The sequence below is a fragment of the Sinocyclocheilus rhinocerous genome, unplaced genomic scaffold (genome assembly GCF_001515625.1).
Source record: "Sinocyclocheilus rhinocerous isolate Xijiao unplaced genomic scaffold, SAMN03320098_v1.1 scaffold1842, whole genome shotgun sequence".
Taxonomy (NCBI): domain Eukaryota; kingdom Metazoa; phylum Chordata; class Actinopteri; order Cypriniformes; family Cyprinidae; genus Sinocyclocheilus; species Sinocyclocheilus rhinocerous.
The window spans coordinates 429,934-445,506 of record NW_015667292.1 but is presented as its reverse complement, the minus strand read 5'-3'; the positions used below and the strand labels follow the sequence as shown (position 1 = coordinate 445,506).

Genomic DNA, 15,573 nt, shown 5'->3' with positions numbered 1-15,573 from the left:
GGACTGAGGGACTCATCAGAGTAGAAGACAAGCTCAATGCACCAAAATATAGAGATATCCTTAATGAAAACCCAGTCCAGAGCATTCAGAACCTCAGACTGGGCAGAAGGTTCACCTTCCAACAGGACAATGACCCTAAGCACACAGCAAGGGTGGCTTATAGACAACTCTGTGAATGTCCTTGAGAGGCCCAGCCAGAGCCTTGGCTTGAACTCAATCAAATATTTCTGGAGAAACCTGAAAATGTCTGCCAGCCCCCATCCAATCTGATGAGATGAGGCGAAGAATGGCAGATAATTGCCAAATGCAGATGTGCAAATAAGCTTGTTGTATCATACCCAAAAAGACTTTAGGCTGTAAAGGTGCTTCAACTAAGTACTGAGTTAAGGGTATGAATACATATGCAATGTACTTATTTCAGTGTTTCATTTTTAATAAATTTGAAAAGTTGTCACCAACCTGTTTTTTTGCTTTGTCATTATGGTGTATGGAATGTAAATTGATGTGGGGGAAAAAGTAATTTAAAGCAGTTTAACATAAGGCTGCAACATAACAAAACATGAAAAAAATAAAGGGGCATGGATATTTTCACAAGGCACTGTATGTTTTGTGCAAATAATCTTATTCTGAGTTAAGGTGAAAATACTGTATATTAATGGTTCAAAGATATGACCTTGGTTAGTTACAGTTGAAGTTTCTGTTGACATACTTGGAGCATTTGTAGTTGTTGAGGTAAGACTGATAGTTATAGGGGCCAGAGCTCTGAGTGTATTCTCAGTAAAAACTGCACACTGCCAGTTCATCGGGTCTGTTTCATAGCTGGATAGATTCACTGTGAGTTGTAACTTTTTGTTTTTCTCAGTCATAATTTGCTGTTTGACCAGAACTCCTCTGTTCCCCTCCATCCTGAGCCAGACCAGAATCACTGAACCAGTTACTTCAGAAAGCTCACAGGTAAGAACCACTGACTGATTCCTCAACACACCATCAGGGGGCTCCACTGAAACTAAAATCAACAACAACATGGACGAATTTTTAAATGCATTGAACACTTTTAAAGAACCATACTGCTTTGAATGTCTGATGATCAAATGTAAGTGAAAAATGAAAGTATTCATTGCTGATTGATTGACTAATTGAATTTTACAAACCTCTGATGGTGTGTAATTTCGTGGTTGTGTAGATGCCAGTATCTGTAATACACCTATATGTCCCTCTGTAATTGAAGTTCACAGGTGAGATGTGAAAGATTAAAGCTTGACTGTTGTATGTGGCTGAAGAGCATCTCCCTGGTTTAATTTTAACTGAAATTGTTTTCCTTTTTCAAAGGTTATCAGATCAATCTGTGAATTAGGCCTCGGCTCCCAGGTCCACTTCAAGCTGTCATATTTCCTGGTAGATTTGCAGATGAGTAATACATCACTATTACTGGAGCTTTGTCTATAAATGGTATGATTTTTACTCTTTCCATTGTGTGAATCTGGAAAGACAAAAGGTAACCTGGTGAATTTCAGTAAATACATCTCAGAACATTCATTTCTAAACATATTTGTGAAAATGCACAGTCCTAGGCATCAAGCCTTTTTTTTATTTAATACAGCACAAAAATACCATAAAAGAATATGCTTATGTGAAGTGATGTGTGTGAATCCTAACAGTTTCTACTCTTCCATCTTCCATCAATTTACAGTAATATGTCTCTTCACTGCGTTCATCAACAGTGTGTAAGATGATGTAGGCAGAGTTGTTGTACATCAGTGTGGCGTTGGATATTTGTTCTCCATCTTTCTCCCAGTGCAATGTGGAGGATTCATTCAGGAGAGGGAAGTCACATCGCAAAGATACATCAGATCCACGCAGAACTTTAGAAAAGTTCAATTAAATCAGAGTGAACAAATATTTAGTTGAGTTTCTCTATTACAAAAATTGATGAAAGATTATAATTATTATTTAGCGATAGGGTTAATCAATTACATCAGTCACAAACATAATTCTTACTTATATATTAAATAATAATATGATACATTTTGTAGTTATCTGACTAGATTTACATAAACAATTTTCTGGACAAATTCAACTCATTCAACAATAAAAATAAAGCAAAATTATGAAAATATAGCTATATTGTTTTTATTAGGTTCAGATCGGTAACACTCACCTTCTTGAGATTTGAAACAAAACCCACTTCTTAACATTATTATAAAAATAAAGATGATATGCATGGTGTTGTGTTCAGTCTTATTTCTGAGAGGATGATGAAGTATCGCTCTTGTCATGCAGAAAACGTGGAAATGAAAGACAAGTGTTTTAGAAATTGACTCAAAATTAGACCAAACAGCTGGTACAAACAAATGTGGTAGCATATTGCAGCAGGATGGTCTTGAAATATGTTGTGGTAATGATGTGCATAGTTAGCCTTCATAAAATTTTATAATAAAATAGTTTTTGAATGACTTGAGCAACTACTCCATGACTGTCCTGTTATGCACTGTAAGTGTGCTATTTGTTGTTGTTGTTGTTATTGTTGTTCAATGTAATCTCAACTTGTATTATTACATTTTAGATATTAAAATAAACAAAATAATACTAGCATTTTATAGACAAGTTGGTTCAGCTGAGCTATTAAATAAAGCATACCATTGAATAAATTGTCACCGCTTGATGACTGCTGCCCTCTTCTGGTAATGTTTTAGTAAACAATTTTTCAAAGAGCTGCAGCTGGAAGGGTGTTGCTTACACAGTTCAAAAAAGAAGAAAACATTCTTTACAATACATATTCTATAATAGATATTCCTTTGTGTGTATTCCTTTGTCTACGCACACACACAATTCTAACTCGTTCAATATGACAATTGTGACAATAGCCTATTATTTTTTTAACCTTTTTCAGTTTTAACTAGGCTACATTTAGCCAAATTGTTTCAGTAGCGCCTAGTGCACGAACGAAAATCACTACAAAACCTATGCCAATAACGTATTTACTGTATATTATTTAATATGTGAAAAAATAATAATAAGCTATCATCTCATATAATGTTTAATGGTAAACACATGCTTCTTAGAAAGGAAAGCCCCATCAGCTGGCTGTGGCATATTCTATAATAGATATTCCTTTGTGTGTATTCCTTTGTCTACGCACACACACAACTGTAGCTCGTTCAATATGACAATTGTGACAATAGCCTATTATTTTTAGCCTTTTCAGTTTTAACTAGGCTACATTTAGCCAAATTATTTCTGTAGCGCCTAGTGCGCGAACGAAAAGCCCATTCTCGCGATACTGTTTATATCAAATATGGCGATGTCCGTAACACTGCAAGGTTTCATTACAATTTACATGATGTTATTTTAATAAATGAGTTCAGCTGAGGCCCGACTTCTTTCTTCAAATCCGATTTAACGGACAGCAGCTTTGAATGTTTTTATTCTGCTTTTATTCAGCACTGTATTTTCGTTATCAAGCACAGGCAACAAACTGAGCAGCAGAGACCACCGAACGACACACAGCTCACTTCTCCGTCCCTGTGAGTGAGTTACCATGAAAACACACGCACACTGTATGAACTGACACATGTTTTATATCTTTATTTATATTTTAAAAACACGTTCTCTCTTTTACGCCTTTAGATAATACTTCATTAAAAACGGCACCAAATGCAAACTGTACATTTTCGATCTTTTTATCATTAGTAAACTCCGGCACACGTTTTGATTTAGATTTTCAGTGTTTGATTCATGGACAAGAATACAAATTCGCGGAAATGACTCGTATAGTAAAGTCACAGTAGTAGCATATGCTATTTTGTTGCCTCCAAAATAGTACAGTCACTGGTTTGTCCTGCCTCTTGTCTGTGTTTGTAATGTCCAGTAATAATTAACTCTTTTCAGTAGATGTGCAGAAATTTCCTCTGAAGATTCGCTCTGAAGTCACAGTAAAGATGACGGAAAGAATGTTTGAAGAGAAACAGCATGCCTCCCTCTATCAAAAATATCGATTTGATCCACCAGATGAGCTGAAGGAGCTTATTCTCCAGTATCTGGACAAAAAGGTAAGACCTGTCGTGTTACTAGTGTAGGCTATGTTTTGAGCGCAACAATCTGACATGTTCGTCCAAGGTGTCGTGTTTGTGCACGACAGCTGAATCACTGCATGTTTGTGTGATAACTGTGAGACCCTTCCAATATGGAGCACATACGTTATAAAACCATTTTAATATTATTGTGATAATAATGACAATAAACTTTAATAAGAACATACTAATGCGGTTATAGTTATATTTATAGGCTACTACTAATAAGAAATATAGAAATATAAATTAATAGTACAATATAATGTTAATTTTGATTCTATAAGATAGCACTGTGGGGTTTATTAGCATTTTACCATGTCTAATATATCATGGTAACACTATGGTACCAGTCATAAGTGCAAATATGGCAAACTCATAACTTAACACCTCTGAAGTCACACAAAAGGAACTGATGTTACAAAACCTATGCCAATAACGTATTTACTGTATATTATTTAATATGTGAAAAAATAATAATATGCTATTATCTCATAATGTTTAATGGTAAACACTTGCTTCTCAGAAAGGAAAGCCCCATCAGCTGGCTGTGGATTTGGGCTGTGGAACGGGGCAGACCTCTCGTCCCCTGACGGCATATTTTGAGCAGGTTGTGGGCATTGATGTCAGTCAATCTCAGGTGGAGCAGGCGAGAGCAGTGCCAGGGTTCCCTAACCTCAGCTACAGGTCAGTAATGCATGGTTCTGCCCTTCCTTAAAAAAAAAAAAAAACATTCTTGTTCCATGGACTATTTGATCTGATAATGTAAAAGATATGGAACAATGTACCATTATACCTTTGTATAAGTTTAAAGACCAGATTAGGTTTTTTGAGACACAACAATAATGACAATAAACTTTAATAAGAACATACTAATGCGGTTATAGTTATATTTATAGGCTACTACTAATAAGAAATATAGAAATATAAATTAATAGTACAATATAATGTTAATTTTGATTCTATAAGATAGCACTGTGGGGTTTATTAGCATTTTACCATGTCTAATATATCATGGTAACACTATGGTACCAGTCATAAGTGCAAATATGGCAAACTCATAACTTAACACCTCTGAAGTCACACAAAAGGAACTGATGTTACAAAACCTATGCCAATAACGTATTTACTGTATATTATTTAATATGTGAAAAAATAATAATATGCTATTATCTCATAATGTTTAATGGTAAACACTTGCTTCTCAGAAAGGAAAGCCCCATCAGCTGGCTGTGGATTTGGGCTGTGGAACGGGGCAGACCTCTCGTCCCCTGACGGCATATTTTGAGCAGGTTGTGGGCATTGATGTCAGTCAATCTCAGGTGGAGCAGGCGAGAGCAGTGCCAGGGTTCCCTAACCTCAGCTACAGGTCAGTAATGCATGGTTCTGCCCTTCCTTAAAAAAAAAAAAAAAACATTCTTGTTCCATGGACTATTTGATCTGATAATGTAAAAGATATGGAACAATGTACCATTATACCTTTGTATAAGTTTAAAGACCAGATTAGGTTTTTTGAGACACAACATTGTGCAGTAAAGTGCTAAAAGATTACTGTGGTCTCGTCCCTATCATGTTTATCATTAAATGACAGAGTAGGCACGGCAGAGGAGCTGCCATTCCCAGATGGCTCAGTGGACCTGCTGACGGCTGCGTCTGCAGCTCATTGGTTTGATGCTGAACGTTTCATAAAGGAGGCTACACGTGTCCTGAAGCCACGTGGCTGCTTGGCTCTCTTTGGCTATGGAGACAATGTGAAAATACACTATGAATCCTGTGGTGATCAACTTAATAACATATATGAGGAAGTAAGCCTATTTCATATGTATATATATATATCAATGAAACAAGAGTATCTAGAGAGCAGGTTTAGTAAATTGGCACTGTTTAATATGTAAATGCCAAAGCTTCAGCTTACTGAATACATGTTTAGCAACTTCAACTTTTGCAAGCCATTTCACTAAAGGTTAATATGCTCATAATAACTGCTAACTGCACGCTTGTATAATTTATCCTGCTAGGTAAAGCAAATACTGCTGCCTTATACGAGCAGTAAGGTAACTGGGGCCAACAGCAAGCTAAAGGACTTATTTGAAGCCATACCCTACCCAGATAAAGAGAGGTAAACCAGAGCACAGCACTCACTGTAATGAATAATTAACCATCTGTGTCAATGAGCCTCTACACAAATCTGCTTGTCACATTTTCTTTCTTTTGTATAGGTACATTTGTGTGTAAATAAAACATTTTGATTATACATTATTTTAAAAAAATCGAATTAATTCTAAAAGCATTATATTTTACATGTTTTGTTTTAAATAATGTCATCACTGACATGAGTTGCAGTTGTAGATTCTAACAATTTTTTAATAATCTTCTGTCTTTGTAAGGATTGAAATAATTCCAATAAAGCAGCAGCTGAGCATCAAGAATGTAATTGGTTTTATTCAGACATTCTCCATGTACCAAGCATATCTGAGAGCCGATCCAAGCGCTGCAACCATGCTGCTGGAGAGAACAACATCACGGTAATTACTTCTTTCTGAGAAACTTCAACACTTCAGGCTCTTTTACTGTCATGCAACGTTGATTGTATAACACAAAATTAGACTGCATGTTTCTTATTAAAGGAAATTAGCTTTTTGCCCTTTATAGATCATGTTGTTTTTCTTGTCACTTATTCTGTTCCAGTATTCTAGAGGAGATGAAAGTGTCATCAACAGAGGCCAAAGTTAACTTTATAATGGAGTACTTCTATGTGCTTGCATGTAAACCTGAGTGACACATGAGCCACCTCACCTGTACTATCATCCCAGGTGTTTAGCTACTGTAGTTCCTACAAAAGGTTTAATCTTACTTTCTTAATCAAGTTGTTAGCAAATTTGTGGTCTTACACATTACACAGTATTTTTTTTTATATAATTACACATGAAAGATTCTGAAAATATAAACCACTTAGTATTTGCACTATGCATTATGATGTTGCACAATGTTAATTAGAATTAATTTCCTCTACAACATGCAGGCATTGATGTAATGTTGTTTAAAATAACAATAAAATCAATGTTTATTTGTTTTTTGTTTTTGCAGTTGTGTAGTTTGTTCACATGAATAGTAAAAAATTCCCTGGATGTCACAGAAATGTTTACTCTATCTGGGTGTTGTAAAAATGTAAATTAATCTTTCTTAACATTCACATAAACTTTTTATTCCATAAGCGTGTTGTTCTTTAGCAGTATCAACATTTACACATTATGCCTTTCTATACTTTTATTTTTTTCATGTGCTCTCTTTTAATTTTGTAAGGTATATCCATTTTCATTAACCTTTCTGCTTACGTCACTTCTTTCGCAAAAGATCTCATGATTCTAAACTAAACAGAGATGTCTTTCAAAATCACGCTAACATTGAAACCACACTTTTCCATGCCCTGATATCACTGTGAATGTTTTATTTGATGTTTTTATGAATGTTTTATTCAGCATGACATCTGGTTAGCCCGGAAACCTTTGATCCCTTTCCGGTCATTGAGATGTTTATTCATTTTGAAAGAACTTTTAGTCCTGAGTGAATGTGAAAAATCTCTGTGTGAGGCTCAAGTCCTCATTAGCAAACTGGGCACATAACGGTTGCCTCAAAAAAATGTTTTAAACAGCTTTGTGCTATTTGCATGGTTGATACTGTCTCTCAGTGTGGGAAGAAAGAAGCAAAGCCTGAAACCTAAGATGACTCCCCCTTTACATCCTAATTTGATTTCCTCGGGCTAGTATGCTGACTGTTTAAATCCCTGCAGCTTTCTGACTTGTACAGCTGTCAAAAATGGCTGTACGTTTGTTTGAAGATAAAGAACATGCAAACTGATACTGGAAGTACCGAATGTCTCCTTCTGAAGAGCTCATCGACAAGGTTCTACAGTTCCACAGGAGTAATGTAAGACTTTCATAACGGTTTGTTGTTTTTTATTCATCAGTCTGCCATCTGTGTCATTTCATTTACAATTGCACATATTGTTTACTGCATTTTCTCAGAAAAATTCAGCCAATGACCTGGCAGTAGATGTTGGCTGTGGGTCAGGGCAGGGAACGTTGCTCCTAGCACCACATTTTACTCGTGTGGTCGGGACAGACATCAGTCCTGCTCAACTGGAGATGGGGAGGAAACATGTTAACGTTTCAAACATCTCTTACAGGTAGGCAAACCTGAATTGGATGTTACTGCATGTGTGACAGCTTTACTTTGTGTAAATCTCCTGTCACTGTTTACCTTCCATCATCCAGACAGTATACAATCATTAACACATAGCACTCACGTTTAGCAACAGTTTAACTACAAAATTAAGTGTTAATCTGAAAAGTTGTGCAACTGAGTATTATGTCATTATGGTATATTAATTATGGAACTGGGCCATTATGGCATTTCTGTCACAATAGACATTTCTGTCACCCCTGCATATGCACACCATATCAAACTAATCAAGCACAAATATTTGTTCATAGAGTTTTGTTTTTCATATGAATTACATTTCATTCATGTATTCCTTTATTCCAGAAACATTTATTCAAAGTGACTTACAAATGATCTGCATGACTGTTGTCATGATTCAGCAGCTAGAATCTGCTAACTTTTTCCCATTTTCTGTGCTGATTTTGGGGGGACAATCTGCAGATTTACACAAAGAAAAAAAAAGTGTTACATGGAATCATGGAATGAAAGTATTTGTCCGAAATTCTAAAATATTTCATAAAACAATATGCAAGGGGCGGGCATCCTATATATTACTATATTAACATGACTATAAACTGTTAGTATATTAAAATTTAAATATATACATTTTCCAGAGACTTCTGAGTTCTCTGTGTGTGCATGTTTTACTTTTGAGTTGTATTTTTTAAAGCAATACATCATTATAATATTTGTTGTATTGCCTATGTTTTTTTTTTTTATAAAAGAAAGTGTGTCCAGACAAAATGACTCTCATTACTGTATTACAGCAATGACAATCATTAAAGTGTCAAAAAAACAAAACAAAACAAAAACCCTGCATATCAGGCACATAAAAGGCGGGGACATGAAAATAATGTCTTAATGGGTCTAAATATAAAATATTTATTTATTTATTTAGAGGTGAAATACTGTGATTATGCTCTTGATTTTGTTCTCTTCATGAGTGTCATCCATTCATATGCACATGCATCTGTTTTACTTATTTGAAACACAAAGGGAGAGTCCAGCTGAAGAACTGCCTTTTGAAGATGGCTCTGTAGATCTTGTGACTACCATGTCTGCATTCCATTGGTTTGACCGTTCACGTTTTCTTCAGGAGGCTCACAGAGTGCTTAAGCCTCATGGCTGCCTCGCAATTCTCAACTACACTATGGACATGGAGCTGAGCTATGGAGACTGCTCAGAGACTTTAAACCACATCTGTAAAGAGGTGGGAATCATAACACTGGTATTTCTGACATTCAGAGCCGGCCCGACATAATAAGTGATATAAGCGGTTGCATAGGGCCCCATGTCAGGGTTCAGCCAGTTATGCTCGGTAATAATGACTTTGATAAAGTTTCAGTTGCGTGTGTTAATGTTTGAAAAAGAAGAAGCGGCGCTACAAAACTGGTGCAGACTGCAGAGAAGTGGAAAAAGAGAAAAGAAAGTGAGCAAGATAAGGGTGAGTGATGGATTTAAAAAATATATTGTTGAAATGGCGCATGCTGCATTGTGCTATATTTTTCTGAAAGCAATGGTTAAAATTTTAAATAGTTGAAAAATGTTAAAAGTGCTTAAGTAAATGTATCTTCATTTATGGAATACATAAATATGAAGATATATTTACTTAAGCACTTTTATATATATATATATATATATATATTTAATCCATCACTCACCCTTATCTTGCTCGCTTTCAATATTGAAAGATAAATACGGAGTAAATTCTGATTAAGACCGTTTGGTAATTTTTTACACCAGGGTTATATAGTTAACTCAAAAAACAAAACAAAAAAACATTTTCGTTACTTAAAATAAAATACTTAAACTCTTTTATTTTAGATAGTTGACGAGGCAACATTTTCCATTTTCATTTAGTTTATCTTGATGTTCTAAAATAACTAAAACTGAAATTAAATGTGATAACTATGTAGACATTTAAAAACAACAAAACTAATAAAAACAACAAAAACAAACAAAATTACTAAAACTTTACCTAAAATGAAAATGACAGCAGAAATAATTCAACAGAAATATAATAGTACATGAATGGTACTAAAATAACATTGCTTTACAATAAGGTGTCAGTGTAGGATGTGTACAATGGGTGATGGGGGGTGGTTATGGGGGGACCATCTTTTGAAAATCTGCTTAGGGCCAGCCCTGCTGACATTTCAATGCTTGCCAGCTGTCTAAACATCTGTGTGTGTCACATAATCTATGAGAACATTTTAGAATTGGAAAAAAATTGGAAAATGATCAAAAATATCTAAATTTCTGCTCATATATGACCCATAAGTCATAATATTAAATAATTTACTCAACAAACATTACTCACAGCATTTAACAGTACTAGACTGATTAAACTTATAGTTCACTGTTTGTTCAGCAAATAGTTCATGAAACATGACATGTTTTTGACATAAAATAAACAAAAAATCTGTTACATGTGCACATACATCTGTCTCATTACAGTTTTATGCAGCACTGCAGCCATTCCGGAGCCCTTACCTAGGTTCCAGCCCCTTTGAACTTTACAAGAAAACATACGACTCTCTCCAGTATCCAGTCAAAGAATGGTAATGTAGTTGTATACAAACTAGCTGTTAAAATATTAACTTTATAGATAATTAAGTAGGTCAAGACAGTTCAAAGTGCAATCAGTCTTAGGTTTAGAAACTGAAGAAGGTTTTATTAGGCTATGTTTAAGTAGCATTTGTTATATTGCGACTATAACCACAGTTATTGCCACATAACAAGGGCTCATTATGCCTTGAGCACCTTTTATGTAATGGATGCTACATTATAAAATAAGAAGGATTTCAATTTGAACATTTAAATGTAATTTTATTCATTAAGTGTCCCTGCCATAACAGACTGTTGCTATCTGGGATTAAAAAAAAATGCTGTTACTTTATTGTTGTTTATAACACGGCTGGAATGTTGCATTGATCAGTCAGAAGCCGGACTGCAGCTGTGTTTTGTCTCTAGGCAGGACATTTTTTGGGTGAGGAAGCCCGTCCACGTCTCTGGCTACATCGGCATGGTGGAGTCTTTCTCCACTTTCCAGACATTCTTAAAAAAAGATCCAGAAGAGGCCAGACGACTCTCACAGGACACTGAACAAAGGTATTAGACTTAGAGTTCTCTTATGTCATTTCTGTGTAATATATAGGCTTCTCCTGTGTGTATCACATCATCTCTCTCTCTCTCTCTTTTTCTCACACTCCATTTTTCCTGTCAAGACTGTTGCGTGCAATGGGTGTGACATCCTCAGAGACAGAAGTTATCATGGAAGTTAAATACTTCTATTTTCTAGCCTGCAAGCCTGCAAATGACTGAGCCAAATATTGTCATCAATGGAAAGCTTATGATGTAAAATCTCAATTTCAAAAAATTTACCCTTATGACTGGTTTTGTGGTCCACGGTTGGTCACATATTCGAGAATGATCAACGGAGTTTCTAAATTCCATAACCACCAAGTTTCATAACCATCAAATAAAAAGTTTCCATACACATGAGATCTCAATCCTTATTTTCAAAATTAAATTAACAAATTTAATTTTAGTTAAACTTGATTTTTTTTAAATGTAACTTAATTTAGGTTATTTAGTTAAAAATCCAAATCATTGCAGAAGGTTCAGGTCATTTCTGTGCGTAAATTGCAGCCTATATTAAATGTTTGTCTGAATAAATGAACAGACGCAGACAAAAACGTCTCTAGGTTACGTATGTAACCATGGTTCCCCGAGAGTAAATAGACAGACACATACACAGAGCGCTACTGAAGAGCAGAAGCTGGTTTGCGGCCGGCCGGATGCGCTTTTATGCTTGCTGGTGCTTACGTCACCCTGCTCGTGACGTCTCGCTGCTCCATTGGACGGATTTGACACGTGCTTCAGAACGCGGTCACGCAAGGGCGTTCCCAAAGCGATCTCGACGCAGCTCGAGTTCCTGAAGGGGAACCGTCTTTCACTGACCCACGTACAAAGAAGCGATCATTTCAAAGTGTATTTGAAAGAGCGTCCACCAGGGCGCAGTGTTGACTCGATCATACAGCAGTACCTGCGAGAGAGAAGAGAAGCAGTTCTACCACACATCCACGCAGCTGCCTGTGATGACACGACCCAGCAATTCCACGGTACAGTGATTTAACACAGGCACGGCTTCAAAACACAAACAGAAACAACGGAAACTGAGAGTGACATTTCTGTGTACACTTCAAAATGTTTACCGCAATTATCTGAAACAATCCAGTGCTTGCTTGAACCACTGGTATGTTTTTTAGCTGTGGATTTAAATCATGCTTATTTCTCTTTTTATCTACAAATGTCTTTAAGAGTAATTATCATGGTTCTCTTTTGGGTAGGCCTACAAGCAGGACCATATATTGTAATAAAATGTGTTAGTGGTTTGGCATTGTGTGTCTTTGAGCTAGCTGATCATGCACAAATAGCCAAAGGGTGAATGGAAAGAATGGATAACAGGATCTGTGTGTTCAAATCGCTTACCTAGAAAAGTAATGCACATCAAATGACAGCACATGAGACAGTGAATGTAACAGAATATAGTGCCTATGCTGATATGTGAGGCAGTTGATAGGTTACACTACACAAACAGTTTACTTACTTATTCTTATTAATACATACATCAAGTATTAAATCATTTTTGAGCGAGATGCTAACGGTCTAATCAGATTCAATGATCTATGCTAAGCTACAGCTAAAAGTGCTACCGCCAGACCCGGAGATCGGCTGAATGGATTAGAAAACAGTAAAACTCAACTGTTTAACTCTAGGGGAGTTGGAAAATGAGCCTATTTTCAAAAATAGTGGAGTGTTCCTTTAAATGTGTGGTAAATCAGTCTGTGCAGAGCTGTACTATATATTCACATCTTAACATCTTCCACCATTTTGGAGAGTACCACGGCGCATGCGCACGCTTTCCCTAGAACGTAATTAACGTAATCAGTGTTGTTTACATACAGGAGAAAGTGTGCGCATGCTATACGTTGATTACATTCTGGGGAAATGCATTATGATCATCACCAAAATGTTGGAAGACGTTAACTCGGGGAGAAGAATTGTTGAATAAGTTATGTTATTTTTGTTTTCTTTGCACACAAAAAGTATTCTCGTAACTTCGCAAAATTGAAGTTGAGACACTGATGTCACATGGACTATTTTATTGATGTCCTTACTACATTTCTGGGTCTGGGAACATTTCAGTTGTGTTGCTGTCTATGCAGGGTCAGAGAGCTCTCAGATTCCATCAAAAATATCTTAATTTGTGTTCCGAAGATGAACGAAGGTCTTACAGGTTTGGAATGACATGAGGGTGAGTAATTAATGACAGAATTTAAATTTTTGGGTGAACTAACCCTTTAATACTTGATTCACATCATTCAGTGGTCTGATATTTCCTAATATTCGCTGTCACCCATGGCAACACTATAGTCCGCTAATATGGGTAAATGTCCACTGCAGCTAGAGAACTATGCTCAAAAATGCTAGAGCTCCTCAGCTTTGCAGCGTGTCTGTATAATCTGTGTGAAATCTGAATGAAATATAGTAATAATATGTAATATGATGAACTAAATCCAGCAGAAACTGGCTTGGATAACAAAAGTGTATTAATTACTGTAAATTGTTGCAGTGTTTGTCTTTTTGCTAGGCTGATTTCTTTGTACATTGCAATTAACTATTTTTTGGTCCCACTTTATATTGAGTGGCCATAACTACTGTGTACTTACATTTAAATTAATAATTTGGTACAATGCACTTATTGTGTACATACAATTATAATTACACTGTACCCATTCCTTACACCTTAACCCATCCTTAAAGCTACCCATATCATCAAGCCTGTCCCTAACCTTACCATTAGGGACATCTCAATAGCAGCAAAAGTGTTTTGCAATATAATACAAACACAATAAGTACATTGTACTTATTTTTTATGTAAGTACATAGTAGTTAAGGCCACTTAATATAAAGTGGGACCTATTATTTCTGTGGCTAAAAGAATGATTTAGAAAACTTTAAAGCGTGAATAACACATTTTTGAGAAACACGATAAAGTTTATCAAATATATGAGTTGCATAATTATAATTTTAACCATAGATTCCATAGACATTCACTGTATATTACTGCAAACACTTTTTTTTTTTTTTCATTTTCTAAAGGCCTGAGTCAATTATTTTTCTATAGTATGTCACAAATGCTGTCCATACTGCTTTGCTTATATTGCACCTTGAATATTAGGCGACATTATAATTATCTGCCTTTGTAGGAGGTAAGTTTTCCTCAGTACATACAAACGGAAGTTATTGTTTTTAGTCCCTCAGAACATAGGGCAAGTATTCAACCCAATCTCGGGACCTTAAACTCCTTCATTTCTCCCCATGTTCGAAATCTGGGTGTGTTGTTTGATAATTCCTTAAAATTTGATAAACAAATTAGTGCTGTAGTAGGTTCTAGCTTCTTCCATCTTCGCTCCCTTTCTAAAATCAAGTCATTTCTCTCAAAAAGCTCTCTAGAGGTTGCTATCCATGCCTTTATTACGTCTCGGCTGGATTACTGCAACGCCCTCTATTTCGGAATATCAAAGTCCCAAATCTCTCGGCTACAAGTAGTTCAAAATGCTGCAGCTAGATTCTTGAAGCGGTGTAAAAAGTTTGATCATGCCACTCCCCTCTTGCGATCATTGCATTGGCTGCCAGTTCACTATCGAATTGAGTTTAAAATATTGCTACTTGTCTATAAATCACTTAACAATCAAGCTCCGTCTTATTTGTCTGATTTACTCCACCCCTACTCCTCAAAGAGGGGACTAAGATCAAATTTCTCCTTCAGACCCCTAGAACACGCTTAAAAACCAGAGGATCTAGAGCCTTTGAAGTGGCTGGCCCCACCCTTTGGAACAACTTACCAATTCACATCAGAATGGCTTCTACTTTATCTGAGTTCAAGTCATATCTTAAAACACATCTTTTCTCTCTGGCTTTTAACATGTAGTAATGTGCGGCGCCTTTGAATTGATTTAATCTGCTTTTGTTGTTGTATGGATTTTGAATTGTTTTTATTTGTTTTACTGATTTTCTCCTTGTTATATATTATTGTATGTTGTGCAGCACTTTGGTCGGCCTTGTTTCGTGCTTAAATGTGCTCTAGAAATAAAACTGAACTTGAACTTGATTCTTATTAAAGCAACTGTATTAAAGTTCTTCAGTCAAGCACAGTGATTGATTTTTCTCTTTGTGTTTTGTTGTTTTATTAACATTAAAGGGATAGTTCACCCAA

General features: G+C 35.9%; 3 protein-coding genes across 5 annotated transcripts in view; 2 read left to right on the top strand and 1 right to left on the bottom strand.

The window, feature by feature from the left end:
- The window catches only part of LOC107733622 (uncharacterized), a 5,355-nt gene extending 3,160 nt beyond the window's left edge, over positions 1–2,195 (bottom strand). The window contains 5 exon segments of the mRNA XM_074560156.1: positions 674–1,006; positions 1,152–1,298; positions 1,301–1,495; positions 1,641–1,862; positions 2,159–2,195. Of these exon segments, the coding sequence (XP_074416257.1) occupies positions 674–1,006; positions 1,152–1,298; positions 1,301–1,495; positions 1,641–1,862; positions 2,159–2,195 (934 nt within the window).
- A 1,079-nt stretch (positions 2,196–3,274) lies between these two features.
- LOC107733630 (putative methyltransferase DDB_G0268948) lies at positions 3,275–7,110 on the top strand. Of its 3 annotated transcripts, none has more exons than XM_016545335.1 (7): positions 3,275–3,524; positions 3,892–4,049; positions 4,594–4,754; positions 5,659–5,872; positions 6,086–6,186; positions 6,455–6,592; positions 6,756–7,110. In XM_016545335.1, exons 2-7 carry the CDS (start codon positions 3,939–3,941, stop codon positions 6,844–6,846), a joined length of 816 nt encoding a protein of 271 aa, XP_016400821.1. In that variant the 5' UTR covers positions 3,275–3,524; positions 3,892–3,938; the 3' UTR covers positions 6,847–7,110. The 3 variants fall into 3 exon arrangements, with proteins under 3 accessions (XP_016400821.1, XP_016400822.1, XP_016400824.1); XM_016545336.1 differs by having other exon boundaries at positions 3,889–4,049; XM_016545338.1 differs by having other exon boundaries at positions 3,275–3,528.
- A 602-nt stretch (positions 7,111–7,712) lies between these two features.
- Positions 7,713–11,776, top strand: LOC107733635 (putative methyltransferase DDB_G0268948). The gene is made up of 6 exons (XM_016545344.1): positions 7,713–7,994; positions 8,093–8,253; positions 9,285–9,498; positions 10,746–10,849; positions 11,262–11,399; positions 11,516–11,776. The coding sequence occupies exons 1-6, from the start codon at positions 7,941–7,943 to the stop codon at positions 11,610–11,612; spliced, it is 768 nt and encodes a 255-aa protein (XP_016400830.1). The 5' UTR covers positions 7,713–7,940; the 3' UTR covers positions 11,613–11,776.
- Positions 11,777–15,573: the final 3,797 nt, after the last annotated feature.